Source organism: Tympanuchus pallidicinctus, unplaced genomic scaffold (assembly GCF_026119805.1).
Source record: "Tympanuchus pallidicinctus isolate F22 unplaced genomic scaffold, pur_lepc_1.0 scaffold39, whole genome shotgun sequence".
Taxonomy (NCBI): Eukaryota; Metazoa; Chordata; class Aves; order Galliformes; family Phasianidae; genus Tympanuchus; species Tympanuchus pallidicinctus.
Window position 1 is genome coordinate 541451 of NW_026294757.1, and position 19223 is coordinate 560673.

General features: G+C 64.4%; 1 protein-coding gene across 1 annotated transcript; it reads left to right on the top strand.

Annotated features, from left to right (window-relative positions):
- Positions 1-119: 119 nt before the first annotated feature.
- JUP (junction plakoglobin) lies at positions 120-15516 on the top strand. Its single transcript, XM_052700141.1, has 15 exons — positions 120-177; positions 8433-8665; positions 9472-9725; positions 9973-10211; positions 10674-10875; positions 11183-11327; positions 11805-11908; positions 12687-13025; positions 13274-13429; positions 13547-13666; positions 13778-13928; positions 14020-14141; positions 14312-14351; positions 14460-14623; positions 14697-15516. Exons 2-14 carry the CDS (start codon positions 8440-8442, stop codon positions 14603-14605), a joined length of 2244 nt encoding a protein of 747 aa, XP_052556101.1. The 5' UTR covers positions 120-177; positions 8433-8439; the 3' UTR covers positions 14606-14623; positions 14697-15516.
- The last annotated feature ends 3707 nt before the right edge of the window (positions 15517-19223 follow it).

Genomic DNA, 19223 nt, shown 5'->3' on the forward strand with positions numbered 1-19223 from the left:
ATAAACACGGGGAGGGGGCGGGGCCCGTCCCGCAGCGGTGAGGACGGACGGCCAGCAGAACCAATGGGAGGCGGGCAGCGCTGGGCGGGGCGGGGCGGGGGGGGGCGGGGCGCCGCTCGCCTTTTGTTCGGGCAGGAGCGGGGCGGGCGGCAGTGCCCGCGCGGGGAGCGGTGCGAGGTGAGCGGGGCGGGCGGGGTCGGGGCGGCGGATTCCGGTCGTGCGGGGCCGGGAGCGGAGCGGTGCGGGGCGTTGCGGTCGCGGGGCTGAGCCAGTTTGAGGGGCTCCCGGCGCCGCGCGTTGTTTCGGGGCGGGCTGTGCCGCTCCCCTCCGGGGCAGCCGCCGCGCCCGGCTGCGCGCATCCCGTCCGACCGGTCCCGAGCGGCCCCGGGGCTCCGCTCCCAGCAGGGCTCGGCTCGGCCCGGCCGATCCGTGCGGTTCCGGTGCTGCCGGGGCCGGCAGTGGGCGCCGCTCCTGGGGCGGCCGTTCCACCGCGCCCCGCCCGAGAGAGCCGCGCACCTGCCCCGTGCAGCCTGCGGGGAGCGGTCCGTGCTGCGGGAGGGGGGGAAGAAGAGGAGGAGGAGGAAAAAGAAGAAGAAGAAGCCCTTCCTCCCACTGGGCGCCCCGCGGGGTGCTGACAGCGAACGTCGGGGGGAGCGGAACTCGCTGAGCGCGGGGAGTGCTCTCGCTGCGTTCGCCGGCTGATTAGCTTAATTAATCAGGCAGATGAAAGGATAACGCGGAGCTGGTGCTGGGAGTTGCCCGCGGAGGAAGGCGTGGGCTGCGCGCAGGGGGACGCGTGGGAGCGTGGGCGCCTCCAGGGGCGCAGCCCGGGGCGGGAGGAGCGGCGGTGACCTCAGCGCTGTCCCCGCGTCCTGCCGGCTTTGGGCGGTGCGGGCGGCCGCTGCCCCATTGGTGCTGCGAGGCGGCGTCCCCGGGACCCCTCTGCCCCCGTGCCGGGGCTGCGGCCCCGCGCTGTGCCCCGCGCTGCCCCCTGCCCGCCTGCGGTCTGGTGCGTTGCGGGCCTGGAGGAGGCGCGGGTCCCCTCCTGTGTCCTTGTGGGCGTGCACCGGGACAGTCTGCGGAGGGGAGCAGCCATTAAGTGTCCTTCCACCTCTGAAGGCTGTAGTTGTTCACCGCTTTGGAGGGTTTCCACAAAGTGGTACGAAAAACCCATTTAGCAGCGAACTCGGCTTAAACAGGTGGGCGCGGGACGCGCCTGCGCGAAACCCGGGTGGCGGCGGCCGGGGGTCGAGTTATCCCCGGCCCTGGTGCCATTCACCGGGCAGTGAGGAGCTGCTGCGGGGGGGGGGAGCTGCACTGCAGCTGCCCAAATCCGGCGGTGGGGAAGCGCTGGCGGAAGCGTGGGGGGGCTGCAGGCCGCTCTCCCCCCGCCGCCACAAACAATGGCTCCCACTCCATTGTCTGGTGCTGCGGCCGCTCCCTGGGGACGGCGAGGATGCAGGCGTGCGAGCCGCCCGCGCCCCGTCCCCGTGCGGGTCCCGGTGGGCAGCGTTGGCGGCGCTGCTGCTTGCGGTCTGTTTGCAGCTGGGGACCGCGGAGAGTTTTGTCTCTGGTCCCAGCGCTGTGCTTTAGCATTAAGGTTGGGTGCTGCCCTCCTCCTGTGAATTCCTCCTTGTTCCCCCATCAGACTCCCAGCCGGTGGCAGCCCGCAGGAAGGAGCTGCTCTGTGCAGCTGCAGCACGGGGGCTGCGTTGGGAGCTTGCAGGGCTCTAATTTATGTGTCTGTACCACAGCTCAATGCTGGTCTTGAAATTTTAAATTAGGCTGGCTTCTAATTAGCAAAAGTTAAAAAGAAATTTCGTTTCTATTGAAGCAGTGCAAGTCTGCCTTGGCAGACTCTTGTGGCACAGTTGCCAGCTCTGACCTTTGTTTCAGGTGGTGCTTTCCCACCTCGGTGCTTTAAGACTGTGCCCAGAATCAGCTGCAAATGGGGTCTGGGTGGCAGCTGTGGGTCCCAATTGGTCCCCTGGGACCCGGGGTGTCCCCAAAGGGGCTGTGCCCTGCTGGCAGCGCCTGGCTCGCAGTCAGCCCTGGAGGATGCAGTGCTTGAGCTGATGCAGCATTTCCAGCTCCACCAGGGTTGGGTTTACCCCGTTTCCCAGGGATGGGGTTGGGTGTTTGGGGATGGAGCAGGCATGCTGTCTGTGTGTGGGAGAGGCTGCCAAAAAAAGTCTTAAAACTTGACCTAAGCAGCTTAAAAACACATCTGTGCTTACAGTGCTGCTGGCCAGCACTGAGCTGCAGAATGCTCCAAAGCTGCATCCTGTGCTGCCAGCTGAAGGACGGCCCAGCACAGCACTGAATGCCATGCTTGGCGTGTTGCTGCCTGCTCTGCTGGGTGCTCCCAAGTCCCACATGCTGCAAGGGTGGTGTGGTGCACCCAAAGCTTTGGGGTCTGGGTCTGTGTGTGCTTCATCCACCCCCACTCCCCTCTTGTGCTGCATCAGTCCTTGCTGTGCTTCCTATGGATTGTCCTTAGTTTTTGCTGGCTTTGGGCTCAGGAGGCTGCTGGGTCACTGCATCCTCCTGCATCGATGGGGTGAGAGCTGGCTGTGCTGGAGGTGCTGTGCTCCCCCCTTGTGTGCAATGTGCTGTGCTTTGTAAGGATGGTGAGGGGAGTGAAGGAGGAGTGAGGGGCAAGATGTTTCTAATTAGATAGGTTTGAGATCTCTCTCCGAATCTGCCATCCCTGGTTGGTTTCTCTGCAGCTGCTGACAGGCCTGGAGGCATTTCATAATGCTCGAGTTGCTGGGATCTAAAATCCCTTTACACAAAGGGCAGGCGCCTTGTGCTGGAGCAGAGCTCCTGTTGGCTCGGGGTGCTGAGCTGTGCTGGGGGCTGCTGTGGGATGCTCAGTGCTCTCTGAATATCCCATAGCTGCTGACCTGACCCATTCCCCCAGTGCTGCGGAGACACACGAGGGGTCATGCAGCACTGCAGCTGGGACTGGAATCAGCCTTGTGGCATCGTTCCTGTGCCTTGGGCAGGGGTCTGTTGGGGGGAGGGCAGGTGTAGAGCTGAGCTCTTCCAGCAGCAGCGTGAATCCCTGGCACCGTGAGGCAGCCTGTGCTGCTGGGTGATGGCACAGCTGTTCCCTGCTGGCAGGGCTGTGCCAATCCCCACCTCGGTGCCAGCAGCGATCCTGCTCCTTTATCCACATCCCCGCAGTCTCGGGGATGTGCTACTGTGCTGCTCTGTGCAGACAAGGGGCCGGGATCACAGGCCAGGCGCGTTCACTTTGCTGGTGGCAGAGACCTTTGGCTGCTGTAAGAGTGCTGCTGTAATCACAGTGACACCCGGCCGAGCCCTGGTGACAAATCATTAACCTGCTCCGACAGGCTGTGTGCTGACGGGTGTTGGCGATAATTCCCTGTGAAACATTTGAACTTTGCAGATGTAATGCAATTGGATGGGGAAATTAAGCTGGGGCGCAGCAGCCTTCAGCCCTGCTTCCCTCCCTCTCGCCCTGCTCTCCTGGCAGACCTGGGGCCGGGTGGCAGAGCCCTGTGCCGACAGACACCATTATTCTTGCTGGAAACACATGTGAGCCTCCAAGCTGAAATCCTAAAAGCCTGCAATTATCGTGTTCGTAAAGGACAATTTGTTCTTGGTGCTCTTTAAAACAAAATATTTTTTTTTTCTTATCCAGATGGAGTTATTGTGATTAATTGCACTGTGCCAGCTCTCCTTTTCACAGGCAAATGGCGAGCTCCCATCCTCCCCTCCCGTGTTCCTAACGAGATGTGTGAATTCTTCGTGCTGAGGGGATGCGCCCTGCCGGGCCGTGGGCTCCACGGGGCTGTGGGCGGTGGGGGCGCCTCCCCCGTCGGCCACGTTGTTGGGGGGGCGGAGGGGCGAGGCTGCAGTGTGGGATCGCTGCGCGGTTCCCAGGTGGGGCAGGGTGCGGTGGGAGGCGGCTTCCACGTGCGGGAGCGGCTCCTGCTCATGGCAGGGGACGGGAGTTGGCTCCGAGGGCGGAGGGAGGCTCAGGGCTGTTCTGCGCTGGGAAGGAGCCAGGAGAGCGGCTGCGGTCCTGCGTGGGGTGTGAGGGTCCCCGGTGTGGGCAGAACCGCGGGGGGACGACGACGCGTGGGTGCTGATGGAGCTGGCAGGGGGGGCCCGGCTTTGCGCTGGGAGCAGCGCTTCTGTACGGTGACTGCGTGCCGTGGTGGCAGCGCTGCTCTGGGTGCTGCTGGGTGCTCCGTCTGCTGCCGCTGGGGAGCGGGGTGGGAGCTGGGCTCTGCCCGCGGTGCAGGGGGGCTGCGTGGTGCCGCGCCACCGGCTCAGCCTCGCGGTGAATAGAGAGACAAATAGAGACAGACCTGTGCCGAGAGCTGATGCGTGGCGGTGCTGTGCGTGCTGTCATGACAGGAATGTGCGGCAGGGCACCTTGTCCCTGTGTGCCCGCAGTGCCGGAACGTGGCAGCCCGCTCCTGTCTGCGCTGGAGCTGTCAGCAGCCGCTCTGTGGGGCGGAGATGTGGGGCTCCGGTGGGCAGTGGGGCCGGGGGGGGCTGAGCACCAAACAAAGGCGGCCGTGCTCAGCTCCTTTGCGGGCAGCCAAGGGCAGGGCTGCGGTGCACGGCTCCGGGACGGCCGCTCCTCATTAAACTTCACTCTGCTCTCATTCCCTTTGAATCCTTCGAGTTATCTGTGCTGCAAAGCCCACATGGAAGCAGCCGGTGCCAGCACAGAGCTGACTGTGACGCAGCCCCTTGATGCCGGGGACGACTGAGAAGTGCCTTTCTCTCCCTCGTTTGCCATTTGTTCTTCCGATGGATTCTGTTAAAGCCCATTGAATCTCTGGCCCGGTTCTTAGCAGTGGTGCCAGCTGTGGGATGTGGCTGCTCTGGCACTGCTGTGCTGTCTGGACAGCTGGGAAGGATAGAAGTCACTGATGTGCAGCGGGAGCGCTTCTGAAATTGCCCTTTCTTACACTGTAGTCGTTGAATTGCATTACGCGCCTCTTTCCTGTCTTTAAAAGCCTCGGTGGCTGTAGCTGCCGTTGCTTAGGCGCTTCCTGCAGCCCAGCTCACTGCTGGTGCACGGTGCAGCTCCGGTGCTGCGTTTTGCTCTGTGTCCCGGCGGGGACAACCAACACCTCGGGGTGCCGGAGCCATCTGCCATGGGAGGCGGTGCTGCAGGGGCCGCTGAGCAATGCAGCCCTGCAGGGCGAGGGGAGCCCAGGCGGCCCTTACCTCTCTTTGAAGCTCTGCTTATCACATCCCCGCTGCTGTGCTGGGCAGCTCGGCTGTAGATCAGCACCGGCTGCGGGTGCTGCTGTGTCTGTCCTGCCTGCTGTCACGGGAGCTGCAGGAAGGGGCTGGGGAGGGGGGGGGGTGTTTACTGGAGACTTCCCCTGCAGACGGTCTGGGGGGGTTGCTGGGAGGGGACGATGCTGTCTGGCTGCTGATCAAACAGCCCTGGAGGAGCCTTCTGGCCGGGCTGTGCAGCAGCTTCCCCTGTTTCTTCACCAGGATGCCTGGCTCCAGGAAGCAGGAGGAGAGGTTTTAACCTTTTCCCAGCCCCAGTCCTCGCCTGCCTCTGTGTGCTGTGCTCTTCCAGAGCTACTGTATGCGCCAGGTGTTCCTTTCCTGTGTGAGCTGCTGAGTCCTTCTGTGCCCTATTCCTGACTCTTGAGCTGGGGGGGGAAGGAGGGGCAGAGGGTCCTGCTTGTGCTCCACTGCAAGCTGTTCAGCACCAGAGGCACCGACACTGGCTGCAGTGATCAGATAACAATGAAGGTCGAGGAGGGCCAAGCTGCTGTTCCCTGCCTGTAGTGTCAGCAGGTGCCTCTGGTCCGTGCTGAGGAATAGGGACAGGAAAAACTTGTCTGGTGCCTGCCCCTCTGAGAGAGGAGTGGGATGTGTGCTGCAGGGCTCAGGAAAACGTCGCTTTGTGTGCCATCAGCTTCACCCATTTGGCTCTGAGCAAACCTGCAGTGTCCATCGCTGGGGTGCTGCTGGGCCAGCCGTGCCTCCCTGCGCTCAGTGGGGCTGTCAGTTCAGCCTGTGCTCATTGGCGAGGGCCATTCTCCTGATTGCAGCTGTCCCTATCAGATCTCCTGAGCTCATCCTGCATCTCAGCGGCTCAGCTCACCTTGGGTGTCACGGTGTAGACAGGGAGGAGTGCAGGGAAGGGGGGGACTGCATCGTGTGTCTGATGAACTGCTGTGTAAGAAGTCGGTGTCTGAGCCAGATTCAGGAATGCTTGGGAAATGAAGTGTCTATCATATGCCAGTAATTGCAGAACAGCGTTGCAGGTTGACTGGCTGTGTGCAGATGAGAACTGGTCCCTCTTAGCAGCTCTGTGCCATGTGTGGGACCTGGGTTCTGAAGCGTTAACACTTTTGGCTTTGTCCATCCAGGGCAGCTTTCCGAGTGGGGCTGTGGGGACCTGGTGGGCTCCTGAGGCTGCTGCCCAGGCTCTGTGTGCTGCTATGGGGCCGTGTGGGCACTGTGCAGCCCTCCGGTGCCAGCTGCTCCGAATGGCACCAGGCCCTGCACTTATCTCTGCTGCAGGGGGAGAGGGATGAGCCCCCGAGGACCCGTTGGTGAGTGGCTGTGTTGGTGTTGCCTTTATCAGGCTCCCAGCAGTGTCTGGAGGCTCCAAGTTCATGGCCACAGTGACCACATGGGGACAGCTCCTGTGTGCACTGGGGACTTGGCTGCAGGGTCCTGGCTGGGTGCTGGGCCCCACAGTGCAGCATCACCCCCACATCTCTGCTGCACTGATCAGAGCACGCAGCCCCTGCCGTGGGAATAACCCCCCCCCAACAGCCTCCATTAGCGGCGCTGCCTCTCGCTGCTTTAAAAACATGCATTATGCACAACCCATTAAAGTCGGGGCGGTTCTGAGTGCGCGGAGTGCTCCTTTGCAGCTCGGAAAACATCGAATTGACGAGCAGCACCCTACCCTGCTTCCAGGAAGGCTGCTGGGGGGGTGGCGGCATGCGGAGCGCTCCGGCTCTGCGCCCCACAGCCGCTCAGCAGGAAGGAGTTTTCCGTACCTGGCCGGGATGTTTTCCCCGTGAGTGTGGGGCTGTGCCGCTCGTTCTGCTGGGAACAGCCCGCAGCGCTGGGGCGAGCCGCGCCAAGCCCGTGCGCGCCGCCCGGCATCCCCAACCCCCCCGTGCGCAATTCGCGTCCCGGCACCACCCGACGCCCTGACTCAGCCGGGCGGTGCGGGGCCGGGGGCTCCTCCTGCCGCCCCTCGCTCCGGGCAGAGCCGACCTGCGGGACCCCCCGAGCTCTGGGCTGCAGCGGGGGCCCGTGGCCGTCCGGGTGCTGCGTGCTCAGGTGGTGGTGGTTACGCCTCTGCTGGGCAGCGCCGCTCCTCGAGTCTGAAACTCTGACTCATCTCCTCCGTGCGGCCTCGTGCGTGGCGACGGGCCGGGGGCTGCGTGGGGTCGGTGATTCAGCCTCCTGCCCCCTGTGCTTGTGGAGCTGTGACACCCTTCGCTCCCCCAAATCCTGCTCTAAAGTAAGCTCAGGCTGTATTGGTGGGGGTTTGGGGCTACTCTGTCTCCGCAGTGCGTTTGGGGAAGTCGAAATACCTCGACCCCCAGTGCGGGCAGCAGGACTGGGAGCAGGGCTCATCCCAGGGCTCGTCTCTCGGCACCTCCCTCGGCACCTCCCTGCCGGCCGACAGCTGCTGCAAGCTGCCGAGGAGCAGCGTCAGCCCCGCGGTGACTCACAGCATCGCCATGCGGGCGGCTGCGGGCGGGCGCTGCTCCTGTCTACGTGGGATCTCCCGTGGGGCCCGGCTCGCCCTCTGCCCCCGGAGCCTCCCGTGTCGGGGTTGGGTGCGGGGTTCCCGTGCCCGGAGCGTTCCCAGCGCTGCCCCCCGGCGCTGCGAGCCTCTGTGCTGGGGCTGTGCCAGCACCACGCCACGCTGCGATAACTGCACCCGGTGCTGCTGGGGCTGCCCTCCCCCCTCAGGACTCCGTGCCGGGTTTCCTGCTGCTCCCTGAGCTGCTCATAGGAGGGGGGATCGGTGGGGGTCGCGCTGGTGTCCCTCAGCCCCGTGCTGCCAGGAGCCAACCTTGAGTATGCTGTGGGCACCCTTGTGTTGTGCCGGGTCTGCCTGATCATTTTTAGGGGCTTTAGGAGCATCCGCTCACAAGGTTTACTTTATTCTCGAGGGCTCAGCCTTGAGCTCAGCTCCCGTCGCAGGAAGCAGCCTGTAAGCACTGCGGCCCATTTGCTGCTGGGACGCGGTTTTGCGTGGCAGGCGCTGGCTGAGCTCCGCTGCAGCAGCGGTTCGTGTCTGAACAGGAGCAGCAAAGTGCTGAGCTGTGGGTTCGTCATGGCTGTGGGTTCGTCATGGCGGGGCTGCCTTTCATCTCGCTTGGGGGAGGAGAGCAGATAGCGATCTGCGGGGCCGGGCTCTGACGCTCCCCTCTGCCCCGCAGTGCAGCCATGGAGGTGATGAACATGATGGAGCAGCCCATCAAGGTGACGGAGTGGCAGCAGACCTACACCTACGACTCGGGCATCCACTCAGGTGTCAACACCCAGGTGCCCTCCGTCAGCAGCAAGTGCATGGGGGACGACGACGAGGTGTATGGGAAGCAGTACACCATCAAGAAGACCACCACCACCAGCTACTGCCAGGGCGGGGGCCAGGGCCAGGGCCAAGCGCAAGGTAGGGGCGGGGGGCTCTGCTGCTGCCTTCCCCGGGTGTTGCTGTGTTCCTGCTGGGTGCTGCTCCACACAGCCTTCCTGTGAGCTGCTGCTGCCTGAAATCCCCTCCTGCTGCCCTCCTTCCCTGTACCGAGGGCACGCAGCCAGCCCTGCACCGTGCTGAGCTGAGCACATGTTGCAGCCACTTGGCTGGCTCTGGGGAGAGCAGCAGGTCCCAGCCCACGGGTCGGCGTCTGCGGTGTTCCTGCTTGGGAAGCTGCCGGTGTGTGCCACAAACCTGACAGCTGGGGTGCAGCCACGTGGGCACAGCCTGCGGTGCCGGAGGAGACGCTTCCCCTCACCCTGTCCCCAAAAAGAGGGCAGAGCTGTGCTGGTTCCCCCCCGGAGGTGGGTCCTCGAGGACAGAGCTGCAGTTCTCTGGGAGCAGAGCTCTGCTCGGTGCCTGTCCTGCGCTGGGGGGAACGTGGGTCTGTGATGGGTTTGCTCCTGCTGTGCCCATTCCTGCAGCCTCGGCCTTGGAGGGCTCTCTGTCCTTTGTGCCAGCTGGTCTCAAGTTGAAAATACCCTTAATTTTTTAATTAACAGGCCTTGTGTGACAATTGCTTAATCATACTGCCTAATTAAGTGTTGCCTTATCTCTGTACTGCCGTATCTGTTTACACTGGAAGCGATGGCTCCTCGCAGGACGTGCCAGGACTGCTGACGGGGCGGGTGGCATCATGCTGGGCTCACTGCAATCAGGAAGCAGCGCTGGGAGCACTCCTGCAGGAGAGCCTGGCCTCACACTGTCTCTCCAACTCCCCACAGCCGACATGGAGGCTCAGCTGGCCATGACCCGGGCTCAGCGTGTCCGTGCTGCCATGTACCCCGAGACGGTGGAGGACCGCTCACTGCTCATCACCACGCAGGTGGAAGGGCAGCAGACCAACGTGCAGCGCCTGGCAGAGCCCTCGCAGATGCTGAAGTCGGCCATCGTGCACCTGATCAACTACCAGGACGATGCTGAGCTGGCCACCCGCGCCATCCCGGAGCTCACCAAGCTGCTCAACGACGAGGACCCGGTAAGCAGGCATGCTTTGCTTGGGCTTTGAGTTTCAGGGCTCCTGGGGCATCCTTCCCACCACCTCCTTCCCACCACCTCCTTCCCACTTCTGTGCTGTGGGTCTGTCCTCATGCTGCAGTGCAGCTCCTGGAGCAGGGTGAACGAGTTGTTAAAACCAGCAGCCTCAGCGCAGGGCAGCACATTGGAGAGGAATCCTGCTGTGCCCCAGGACCCCCAACCACCCCTGACTCCCTTCCCCACTGCAGGTGGTTGTCAGCAAAGCAGCCATGATTGTGAACCAGCTCTCCAAGAAGGAAGCGTCCCGCCGTGCCCTGATGCAATCATCTCAGATCGTGGCGGCTGTGGTGCGCACCATGCAGAGCACCAGCGACCTGGACACGGCGCGCTGCACCACCAGCATCCTGCACAACCTCTCCCACCACCGCGAGGGACTGCTCTCCATCTTCAAGTCTGGCGGCATCCCGGCCCTTGTCAGGATGCTCAGGTACAGGGGGCTGGACAGGAGGGGATGGGCTTAAACTGAAAAAGGATGAGTTGAGATTAGGTAAAAGGAAGAAATCCCTTACTGTGAGAGCAGTTAGGTCCTGGGATGCTTCCCGGAGCAGCTGTGGGTGCTCTACCCCTAGGGGTGCCCGAGGCCAGGCAGGGTGGGGCTTTGGGCAAATGTAGAGTCCTATACTTGGGGAGGAATAACCACAAGTATCAATGCAGGCTGGGGGCTGAGCTGCTGGAGAGGAGCTCTGCAGAAAGGATCTGGGGGTCCTGGTGGCCAGCAGGGTGACTGTGAGCCGGCAGTGTGTCCCAATGGACCCCAGGGAGATGCTCCTCCCCTCTGGTGCCCATGGGGAGGAGCAGCGGCGAGCACCCCCAGGAGCTTGGGGCCATGCTGGGGGGGCAGAGCCGGGGGTGCCCACACTGTGCTGACGTGGCTCCGTGCCGCCCGCAGCTCGCCGGTCGAGTCAGTCCTCTTCTACGCCATCACCACGCTGCACAACCTGCTGCTCTACCAGGAGGGTGCCAAGATGGCGGTGCGCCTGGCTGACGGGCTGCAGAAGATGGTGCCTCTGCTGAACAAGAACAACCCCAAGTTTCTGGCCATCACCACCGACTGCCTGCAGCTGCTCGCCTACGGGAACCAGGAGAGCAAGGTGAGCCCCTGGCTTGGGGGGCCTGGGGAGGGAACGGCTGCCACCACCTCAGCATGGCGCCTGACCCCTCGCAGCGCTGTGTCCCCTCCTGCACAAACAGTCCCAGTTTGGCCCAGTTCGGCGTGGCTGGTTCTGCCTCTCCTGCTCACAGCCATGGTTCTGTCTTTGTGCTTGGGCTGCTGCTCTCCTCCCATGCATGAGCCCCTGCAGCCCTGCGGGGCCGCAAGATCTGCTCCCTGGGTGGGTGATGCTGCACATCCCGAGGGTCTGCAGTACGTGGCCCTGACCCTGCCCGCCTGCCTTACAGCTGATCATTTTGGCCAACGGAGGCCCCCAAGCCCTGGTGCAGATCATGCGCAGCTACAACTACGAGAAGCTGCTGTGGACCACCAGTCGGGTGCTCAAGGTGCTGTCAGTGTGCCCCAGCAACAAACCCGCCATCGTCGAGGCCGGTAAGGGCTCTGGGGCCGCCTCCTGAGGTCGGTGGGCTTTTGGGGTGATGCCGCTCGCCCTCCCGCAGCACCGACTGCTCCTGGCTGCTTGCTCCACACCCCCCTATGCGCCGGGTGCTGAGTGTGGCCCTCGGGGCCCTAAGAAAAGGCCGGTGCTGCTGCAGCCCTCCCATGGACAGCTGCCCTGTGGGGCACGCCAGTCCTTGAGCCGCCGGGTCCCACCACCCGTGTCCGGGTCTGCGGCTGCTGAGGCACTTTCTGGGGCTGTGTGTGGGCAGGAGCCAGCCTGGCTGGCGGGCAGGAGCTGCTCTGCTCCACATTTAGCAGTCAGCCTCTGCTGAGCCGCGGCGACGTGGTGCGTTGGAGGCGGCAGCCGGGTGGCACCCAGCCTGTGCTCAACTGTGCGCGGTGCTGCGGCTCCGTTTCCTCTCTGCTGTGTGTCAGTATTTATAGCACAGTGTCTCGTGTCCCTGGCAGGTGGCATGCAGGCTCTGGGCAAGCACCTGACCAGCTCCAGCCCCCGGCTGGTGCAGAACTGTCTCTGGACCCTGCGGAACCTCTCTGACGTGGCCACCAAACAGGTGGGTCTGGGGGCTGCCGTGTTGTGTTCAGCTCAGCTTTTTGGGGAGCTCCATGCCCGTGCCAGACTGATCCCGAAGTGCTGCCTTTAAGTTGCTCTGCATCTGACCTGCTGTGGCAGCATCCCCAGACACCCTGATCGTGCAGCTGCCCGCCAGCTCCCAGCCCCATGAGGATGCAAAGCCTGAGGGGTGCCCAGGGCTCAGCTCTGAGCTCTTCCAGCCCTTCGTCACCTCCTGATGTGTTCCCCATGTGCTCGGGTTGCAGATTAGCGCCTGATGCAGTGTGGAAACTATTTGTGCTGGCGGTGGAAGCGTGCAGCCAGGTCCCCTGGCTCTGGCTGCAGCACTTTAACCCCTTCCTGGTGCTGCCTGCACAGCTGGGGCCAGAACTGTAGTCACTGTGGGGTTCTTCTGGTAAATCTCGCTCATTGCATCAGTCCCAGCAGCCGGGGTTGTATTGTTCCTGTGTTTCCAGCAGGAAAAGCCTGGTGGGGATGTTAAGCTGAGCAAAGCTGTGCACATTGAGCACTGCCACTTGTGCTGCCAAAGTGATGCTGAGGAGTACTGGGTGCAGCCAGGGGTGCACGAGCCTTGGTGGCTATGGAGATGAGAGCCTGGAGCTCAAAGGGGGAGACGGGGTGGGGTCTGGGGGAGCAGCTCCTCTGCACACATTGAGAGCTGCAGCCCCCAGGAAGGGTTTGGGTGGAGCCCAGCCGGGAGCCATGCAGGGTCAGGCTGGGGGGAGGAGCTGCTCTGACCCCTGTCTGTGCTACTGCAGGAGGGCCTGGATGGAGTCCTCAAGATCCTGGTGAACCAGTTGAGCTCTGATGATGTCAATGTGCTGACCTGTGCCACCGGCACGCTTTCCAACCTGACCTGCAACAACAGCAAGAACAAGACCCTGGTGACACAGTCCAACGGGGTGGAGGCGCTGATCCACACCATCCTGCGGGCGGGCGACAAGGAGGACATCACCGAGCCGGCCGTGTGCGCGCTGCGGCACCTCACCAGCCGGCACCCCGAGGCAGAGATGGCGCAGAACTCCGTGCGGCTCAACTACGGCATCCCCGCCATCGTCAAGCTGCTCAACCAGCCCAACCAGTGGCCGCTGGTCAAGGTGAGGGGGGGGGGCCGCGGGGGGGCCGCAGCTGGAGCCGCGCTGCGTTTCCATCGAGTTAATGGCTGCTAATGGGAGGAAATTGCTCGTGCTGCTGCGGCGAAACCCATCCTCGCCCCCCGCCGTGGGGGTGTAGGATCCGGTGTGGGAGGATGCAGGAAGCCGCAGGCAGCCTGTGCTGCGGGGGGGCTGCGGGGTGCCCTGTGCCTCTGGTCGCTGTCTGATGAATCTCCGTGCCCTCGCTGCAGGCCACCATCGGGCTGATCCGTAACCTGGCCCTGTGCCCGGCCAACCATGGGCCGCTGCAGGAGGCGGCCGTCATCCCACGCCTGGTGCAGCTGCTGGTGAAAGCTCACCAGGATGCGCAGCGTCACGTGGCAGCCGGCACGCAGCAGCCCTACACGGTGAGTGCCGGCACAGCCAGGTGTCCCCGAGCTGGCGGGGTCTGTCCCCATGCTCAGTGCACAGTGACCCATCTGACCACGGCATGGGGACTCATCTGAGCGCACATCCCCTCTCAGGATGGCGTCAAGATGGAGGAGATTGTGGAGGGCTGCACGGGAGCGCTGCACATCCTGGCCCGGGACCTCATGAACCGCATGGAGATCTTCCGGCTCAACACCATTCCCCTCTTCGTGCAGGTAGGGGCTGGGACACGGGGCTGTGCCGTGCTGCCTCCCAGCTACTGGGAGCACAACATGTCCATGTAGCACTGGGTTCACAGCCCCACGCCGCCCTCTCTCTCCTGGCAGCTCCTCTACTCACCAGTGGAGAACATCCAGCGCGTGGCAGCCGGCGTGCTGTGTGAGCTGGCCCAGGACAAGGAGGCTGCAGATGCCATTGATGCCGAAGGAGCTTCAGCTCCGCTCATGGAGCTGCTGCATTCCAGGAACGAGGGAACAGGTGAGCGCAGCTCCGGCCCCGTGCTGGGCTCTGCTGGCCGAGGTGGATCCCTGAGCCCTGCCACAGCAGCTCAGCTCCTGTCCCCCCACAGCCACCTACGCGGCCGCCGTGCTCTTCCGCATCTCCGAGGACAAGAACCCCGACTACAGGAAGCGTGTGTCTGTGGAGCTCACCAACTCGCTCTTCAAGCACGACCCCGCGGCCTGGGAGGCGGTGAGCATGTGGGGATGGGGGGGGGCAGCCACACTGTGCCCCCACAGCTGTGCCTGCATGGCAGCGGTGGGTGGGCGGAGGGGAGGTGGTGGCTCCGGCTCATGGGATGGGGATGCTGGGTGCCACGGGCTCGTTCCCCGCATCTCAAAGCGTGCCACCTTCTTCCCCAGGCTCAGAGCATGATCCCCATCAATGAGCCCTACTCGGATGGTGAGTGCAGCCCTGCGGGCCATGTGGCTCTCGGTCCCTCTCAGCACCATGGCAGCCAGGAGGGTGGCTGTCACCCACGGGCGCTGAGTGTCCCCTGTCCCCCAGCAGAGCTGGACCCCGGCTACCGCCCCATGTACTCGGGTGACATCCCCCTGGACCCCATCGACATGCACATGGACATGGATGGAGATTACCCCATGGACGCCTACAGCGACGGCGTCCGCGCGCCCTTCGCCGACCACATGCTCGCCTGACCGCCCGCACAACAACAGGTGGGGGGGGCCGGGGGTTGGGGGGCTGCGTCCCACTCCCGAAGCCCGCAGTGACACCCGCTCCTCCTTGCAGGCGTTTCCTCCGTGCCGAGGGCGGCCTCAGAGCTGAGCGATCGTGAGAAGGACTCGGGAGACAGAAGTGCCTGAAGACAAACGTCCCCATTCCCACGAGAGGTTTCATCTTTCCGTTTTATTTTCTCTTCGCTGTGGGTCTGTGCAGGTCCTTCCTCCTGGGACTGCTTCGAGCGCCTACTGCCGCATCCAGCATCCAAATACTGTTTCTGAAGCTTTAAAACACACAAATTCCGCATCTTTACCAACCTTTCATTGGCAGAATAGTCTTTTCTATGAATATATATATTTCCTTTTTATTTTTAATATGATGCCAACGGCTTTTGCCGTCTTTAAGTTTGTGCTTTCTAACGTCCCCACGATTTGTTCCGCGCGTTAACGTTCTAGGGAAGGGATCTGATGGGAGAAACCCTTTGTTTTCTGCAAACTCTGCTGTCGGAGGGGCGGCCCGGGGTTTGCTGAGAACAAACGGAGCTGCACCCGGAGCCCTGGGGCTGCCGTGGGTCTCTGATCTGCTGCTGGGAGCTGCCTTGTCCCCGCAGCGCCCATGGAGGAGTGACTCCAGCATTACGAACCGTGTCCTTGTACCGACCCCTGTTGCACATTTTAACCCTTTCCCCTTCTTTTGGTGAGTGGTGTGTTTCCGTCCCCTTTCCTTATCTGATGACTTTTCTGAAGAGGCTCTGGATCTGATGGTCTAACACTCCGCCTGGCAGTGGACGGACTGTTACTGCAGTGTGGGTCCGGAAGGGGAGATTTTATTATTTCTATAAGTTGTTTTTGTATAGACCAAAGTAAAGAATAAAATAACCCCCCCAGCCCCGGGTTGTCGTGAGCCTCTTCTTTGTCGGCCCGGGGGGATTTTGGGTCCCATTGAGGTGGGATGGGCATCATCAGGTACGGCGCTGGGTCGTTTGCATGCCCACCGTGTCTGCTCTGCCAGGAAGCAGCAGCTCCTGGTAATTAAGATGTTTGTTCATTAAGCAGCATCACCGGCGTCTCAGCTCTGCTGTGGTGCGAAGCTCATTTTAATGAGCTCCGGGGGATGAAGGCGCACCGCGGCCGAGCGGAGCCGCGACGGAGCTGCGCGCGGTGAGGTTGAAAGCGGTGATCGATTCCCATCCAACCTCCAGCAGCCGAGCGGCGCAGACGGAGGCAGGAGGCCTCACCGACAGCCGCTCCCTGCGAGCGGTGTGGAAGCGGCTCCGGGCGCCAGGCTGGCAGCGTGCTGAGAGGTGGAAACTCGCCAAAGTCACCCGCGCCCTTCACGGTGCCATCTGCTGCGCGTCCCCGCGTCCCCCCGGCTCGGCACGGGGAGCTCAGCCGGGCGCTGCGGGGTGGGCGCTGCTGGGAGATGCGATGCCCCGCTCGAGGGGGCTGAGGGACGGGACGCGGAGGTTCGCGCAGCTCTCGTGCTGTTTCCCCCAGCGCCCGGGGCGGCCCGGGTCCGTGTCCATGCCCTGAGCTTTAAGCCTGCAGGCCCGAGCTGGGGCGGAAGGCAGAAAGGAGCGAGGAAGCGGGGTTGGCTCCAGGCCTGCCTCGGCTCAGCCCCGCGGCCCGGCCGAGCCTCGTGCAGCAGGGATGCGGCCCCGCTTCCTGCTCTGTCCCGTGCCAGGATCGGAGCCGAGCAAAACAACAGCTGTCTTCCGGGAGCCGTGGGAGCCGGGCGGCGAGGAGCGCACATCCGGAGAGCTGCGGAGCCCCGTCCGACAGAGCTGCTGCAGTGACGGGCAATGGGTCGATGCCCTGGGCCCGGAGAGTCCCTGCGTGCCGCTCTCCGAGTGCTGCTCGCCGGGTGCTCGCGCTGGGGTTCGGCCGGGATCCCGGGAGCGGGGCTGCTGCTGGGGCAGAGGTACCGAACCCGGCCCCCCCAGCGCCCGCAGTGCCCTCAGTCCCCGCAGCGCCCCGTCCCGTCCCGCCTGTTGCCCTCTGGTGGCAGCTCCGCCGCTCCCCGCCCCAGCGGGACCCCCCGAGCTCCGGACGAGCGCTCAGCTCCGCCCGTGGAGCTTCTCCCGTCCCCCGTGGGACTGTCCCCTCGGGGGCTGTCGTGGCCCCGCGGGTGGCAGCAGGAGGGGCCCGGCGGTGCCATCCCACCCTGCAGGGACTGCCCTGCCCGGCCGCAGAGATGGGAGGAGGAGAAGAAGAATGAGCTCCGGCTGCGTTCCGTGGCTCCCGACGGGTGAAGCAGGAAGTGTGGGAGCGGGGCGGGGAGGACTGCTGCTGCCAGGAGACTGCAGAGGGCATTTCTGAGGGACTGAGCCATCGGCCTTGTCCTCCTCCCCACCGCTCTGCAGCCACGCCAGGTGCTGCGTCACCCTCCGACCCGGTGCCCGGGGAGCTCCCCCGTCCTTCTGCCCCTCCAGCCCAAATCCCGCACCCACCTCCTCTGGCCGCCTCTCCCCAGCACTGCCTCCTTGCTCCCTCACAGCCTCGAGTTTTGCCGCAGCAGTTGGGGGCACAAAAACAGCCCGGAGCGAGCCCAGCCGCCCGCACCCCGCTCAGCTCCGCAGGGTGGGGGAGGACTCTGGGTGAGCTGAGCACGGAGGAGGCGAGGAGGAGATGCGTGACAGCGGCGGGGCAGGGCGAGCACAGAGCTGCACGTGCAAGCGGGCCGCGCTGCCCTCGTCCCGCCGCTTCGATGCCCGGCTCCGCCGTGCCGTGCTCGACCCCTGCAGCCCCGACTCCTCCGGCAGCGATCTGCTGGGACGGCGCACACTCATCTGTCGTGCTGCGTCCCCCAGTGACTGGAGCGGCTCGGGGCGGAGCGGTGCCGGTGCCGGTGCCGCAGCTGCAGCCCGCGCCGTCACAGCAGTTCTGGTTTTATGGCCGGACTCGTGATGGTGCTGGTTTTATGGCCGGGCTCGTGATGCGTTTATGGCCGCGCTGGCACTTCCTCGGGTACTACCGGCCCCGTACCCCGCATCCCACTGGCAGTGGGGTGGAGGATGGCAGCTGAACTTTGCCCGGCGAGGTGCGGCTCCCGAGGGCTCCCGCGAGAGCAGCGGCACCTCGGCTGGGTCTGTCTGCTGCCGGGCGCCTGGATGGGGAGCGGGATCCCGCCCGGCCCCTGTGGAGCGTCCTCACCACCCGCATGTCACCAGGGATGTGCTTTGGTGCCGAGACCCCGCGTCACATAGCGGCCGTCGGCCCGGCTGCGTGGAGCAGCGCGTAGCAGGTAAGCTGCCCCGAGATCCGCCCCGCATTGCCCAGGGCAGCGAGACCCACGCCGGGCCCGTCCTGGAGCTCCGTCCCCGCGCGCCCCGAGCACCGGCGCTGCTGCCCGAGTTCCTCCAACCCCCAGAGCGGCAGTGCGATGTTGCCCTAGGGAGGGGTTTGCCGGGGGGGAGCAGTGAGGACACTCAGGATCCCCGCACGGCTGGAGGACGGGATGCGGCCCTGGTCCCCGGCATCGCCCTGACGGCTCCTTCTCTCCAGGCTCGGCCAGAGGAAGGACCTTGCGGCTCCCAGCGCTGCTCCGGGGATCCGGGGGGGGGGGGAGGCACAGCCCATGGCAGACGGGCCCCCCCCGTGACGCCAAACTGGACCCCGCCGCCCCGCAGGAGCCGCCTCCCGGCCCGACCCCGCTCCACGCCGCGGGCAACCGCCGCGACGCCGCGACCGTCACCGGTGGGTCGGGCCGGGGGGTCAGGGAGGAGTCCGGGAAAATCCCGGCTTCGACCGTTCCGCGCGTCCCGGCATCCCCCGCCCCGTGTCGCGGTGCCTCAGTGCCGCCGGGAGGTGGCAGCAGGGATTCTCCCCAGGAGGCGGAGGGGAGGAGGAGAAGGATGAGATGTGGGTCCCCGTGAGCCGCCCTGCGCTGGGACGCCCTCCCGGGGCACGGGCGGCTTTGGGGAGATCTGGCTGCCCGGGGCACCAATCCCGGACCCCACGGGGGCAGAGGGGGGCAGAAAGCTCTCCTCCAAAGCGCCCTCCAGCGCCAATTTTCTGTGCCTCCATTCCGACCCCGGGTGCCCACAGCCCCCAGCTGACGCGCTGTCCCCGTATCCCCAGAGCTGTGCACCGGCGATGTCCCCGAGGTGGAGATCGTCACCCTGCTGGGCGAGCAGCTGCCCCGCTACACGCTGCGTGCCGACACCGTCTTTGGCTACGATCATGAGGACTGGCTGCGTGCCCCCCCCGCCCCGCAGCCCACAGCCCCCCTGACTCCGCAGCAGATCGAGGAGACCCTGTGGTACTTTCGTGAGTGCCCGGCCCTTGCCATGGGGCTGACCGGGGTAGCAGGTTTTGAGTGGGGGCCGTGGGGTGTAGGATTCGGGGTGGGGTCACATTGCAGTGCAGGAGCTAATCGCCACTAACGGGATTGGCGGAGTGGATTTCCTGGGCCAGAACATCCCAGGCTAATTCTGCTGAGCTGAGCCAGACGTGTGCAGAGGGCCCCAGCATCTCCCGGGAACCCCTGTGCAGCCCCCCCTTCCATGCACTGCGCTCCATGGGGTTGGGACGTGGTGGGGGCACAGGAGGGGTCTGTGCTCCGCTTGGACCTTGGTGCAGGTGTGCTGGGGGCAGG

Excerpts from the sequence above, each read along its gene's own strand:
- JUP (XM_052700141.1), top strand. The coding sequence starts at position 8,440 with ATGGAGGTGATGAACATGATGGAGCAGCCCATCAAGGTGACGGAGTGG. Across the intron at positions 13,929-14,019 it reads TTCCAGGAACGAGGGAACAG|CCACCTACGCGGCCGCCGTG; the intron begins GTGAGCGCAGCT and ends GTCCCCCCACAG. Across the intron at positions 14,142-14,311 it reads ACCCCGCGGCCTGGGAGGCG|GCTCAGAGCATGATCCCCAT; the intron begins GTGAGCATGTGG and ends CTTCTTCCCCAG.